Source organism: Vigna radiata, chromosome 7 (genome assembly GCF_000741045.1).
Source record: "Vigna radiata var. radiata cultivar VC1973A chromosome 7, Vradiata_ver6, whole genome shotgun sequence".
Taxonomy (NCBI): domain Eukaryota; kingdom Viridiplantae; phylum Streptophyta; class Magnoliopsida; order Fabales; family Fabaceae; genus Vigna; species Vigna radiata.
This window is the reverse complement of record NC_028357.1, coordinates 13,671,377-13,673,603: the sequence shown is the minus strand read 5'-3', so window position 1 is coordinate 13,673,603 and position 2,227 is coordinate 13,671,377. Positions and strand designations below refer to the sequence as shown.

The 2,227-nt window shown below is 36.0% G+C and overlaps 1 protein-coding gene across 1 annotated transcript; it reads right to left on the bottom strand.

Annotated features, from left to right (window-relative positions):
- Window positions 1-466: 466 nt before the first annotated feature.
- Window positions 467-1,673, bottom strand: LOC106767543 (extracellular ribonuclease LE). The gene is made up of 5 exons (XM_014652465.2): window positions 1,503-1,673; window positions 1,270-1,425; window positions 988-1,186; window positions 651-909; window positions 467-570 (listed from the first exon to the last, which is right to left on the bottom strand). Exons 1-4 carry the CDS (start codon window positions 1,602-1,604, stop codon window positions 686-688), a joined length of 681 nt encoding a protein of 226 aa, XP_014507951.1. The 5' UTR covers window positions 1,605-1,673; the 3' UTR covers window positions 467-570; window positions 651-685.
- Between the last annotated feature and the right edge of the window lie 554 nt (window positions 1,674-2,227).

Here is a 2,227-nt window from a genome sequence, read left to right as displayed (position 1 = left end):
TAATTATGAAACACTGAAAGATTAAGGCGAAAATAGAATCTTGTGGGAGCACAATTATACATTTCTAGAACTATCTATAAGAATAAAAAAAATGGATTTAAACTTAATTTTAGAAATTTTAATCTTTAAAATGAAAATAATAAAGTTTGAAAATATGTACATCCACAATAACACCAATCTTTTACTAATTTTGAGGAAGACTGATGTGCAAGCGTCTTTGGTCGTTTATCTTCCATAAGCCGCAGTGGGGATTTGATAATAATTCCATTGTCACATACACGAAGAACGTTGGCTCCTTTGTTTCATAAATTCGACGACTATTTGCATTGTCACAACTAGCGTATTTTAAAAAAATATTGGGTATATTACAAAATAATGATAAAGTATCTTAAAATTAATACTTTGAAACAATTATCAAATTATTTCTTTAAAACAATAAGACAAAAAGAAGAATCAAGTCCATGGCTAACCCAAACAAAGTACCATTCAAACACCTAACTTCAAATCAAGTCAAACGCAGATAAATTTGCCATTGCTAATACTGAAAGCTTTTAAAAACAAATTTTGATGGTTCTCAGCTGCACAGAGAGAAACTATAATGCAACGAAATACTAATATCATATCAGGAAAAGTGACAAAGGGGGAAGATGCATTTCGCACATAAAGTGGATCCTAGAAACAAGTGTTAGAAAGTTGGGAACTGAATTTGGGAGCCACAACTGGCTTTAGGAAAGACAGGGCATTCGATGAAACTAGAGGCTGAAGTTTCCACACACAAATAAACTTGGTAAAGCTGGCTGTTACGTGACGCATCCAGATTGCACTCAACGTATGGAGTATACCCAATTGCTTCTTTTATAGCCCCTTTGATGCTGCTAAGACTGTAAAACCCTCCATCTGCTTCTATCCCTGTTAATCCAAATACATACGTCTTTATCATTATAAAAACATTGCTTTCAAATTACCAACTTTTAATGTATTATGTACCAGCATTTGCAAGAGCTCGGAGGAGGTTGGCTCTCTGCTTCAGATCCAGAGCTGCTTCAAAATAGTCATGTTGCTTAAGGAGTGACTCAGAGCAAGTGCCGTGTTTCTCCCATTCGTGACCCCAGAATTGAACACCACTACCACTTGGGCATGCTAGAGTCGGCCAATTCCTCTGCAAACTGCTTGTCAAATCTGATATCTGTCACCATATGTAATTTATCAGACCTTTAAATCAATTATCATGTGGGGCAATTATGGCAACACAATCATAGAATGAAGTACCTGTGATTGCTGAAAACGATTGTTTGAATCACAGTTAGACGGGTAAGAACCATCTTTGTTATTAGGCCAGAGTCCATGAATGCCAAAATCTGCAGCGGGTTTCCCAGTGGTCGGGTAGCAGCAACTGTTCTGTGTGTCACAGTAGGAGCCTGGCCACTGATAAAAACAACATTTGGCTGTAAGAAAAAGAATAAAAGCCATAATAATGAAGAACCTTAAAGAGGCAATCTAACCTGCTGAACGAAGTAGTAGAAATCAAAATCCTGTGAAGAACAGAGAATGGCCAAATGCAGAAGCAGCAAAAGCTTCATGGAGATGGACCCTTTGGACCCCATGTCTGCCTCTAGCGGTAAAGAGAGAAGCTTTGATGTGGTTTTGTGGAGTATGACTGTCTGGATGAGGCATGGATTGATGAATTTATAGAGATGTGAAAGGGAACATGAGTAGGTGTGAAAGCTTGCATATCATGGTCTTTTACGTGTGCAACTAATTAAACCGTAACAGCGACATGTCGGTTCACTCATTTTTGTTTCTTTCCATAATCCTAACTCAACTAAATACCATGTATTGGAGAAAGAAGTGTTTGTTTTTGTTTCGAATGGGAATGCGTGATATTTATGGTTTTTTATTTGTTTTATGCATGTATGTACCTTTGTGGTACTCAAAGAGCCCAATAGGTTTTGGGTGTTGCTCCCTACACCTTCCCAAGTAGGACCTCTACCTCTTCACTATTTTAATTTATTTCAAAAATTTTTACACCTTTTCATATTTTCTTTTATTCCAAAAATACCCTACACCTTCCTATTATCCTTAACAATCTTTCTCTTTCTCTCTCTANATTAATGGAGCATTTACATGGCTCATTAATGGAGCATTTACATGACTCAAATTTGAAATTGTGATATATTTTCTTAAATAAGTTTGATTCAATCTTATTTTTACTGTTGAATATATTTTT

Excerpts from the sequence above, each read along its gene's own strand:
- LOC106767543 (XM_014652465.2), bottom strand. The coding sequence starts at position 1,604 with ATGGGGTCCAAAGGGTCCATCTCCATGAAGCTTTTGCTGCTTCTGCAT. Across the intron at positions 1,426-1,502 it reads TCTACTACTTCGTTCAGCAG|TGGCCAGGCTCCTACTGTGA; the intron begins GTTAGATTGCCT and ends TGTTTTTATCAG. Across the intron at positions 910-987 it reads CCGAGCTCTTGCAAATGCTG|GGATAGAAGCAGATGGAGGG; the intron begins GTACATAATACA and ends TTGGATTAACAG.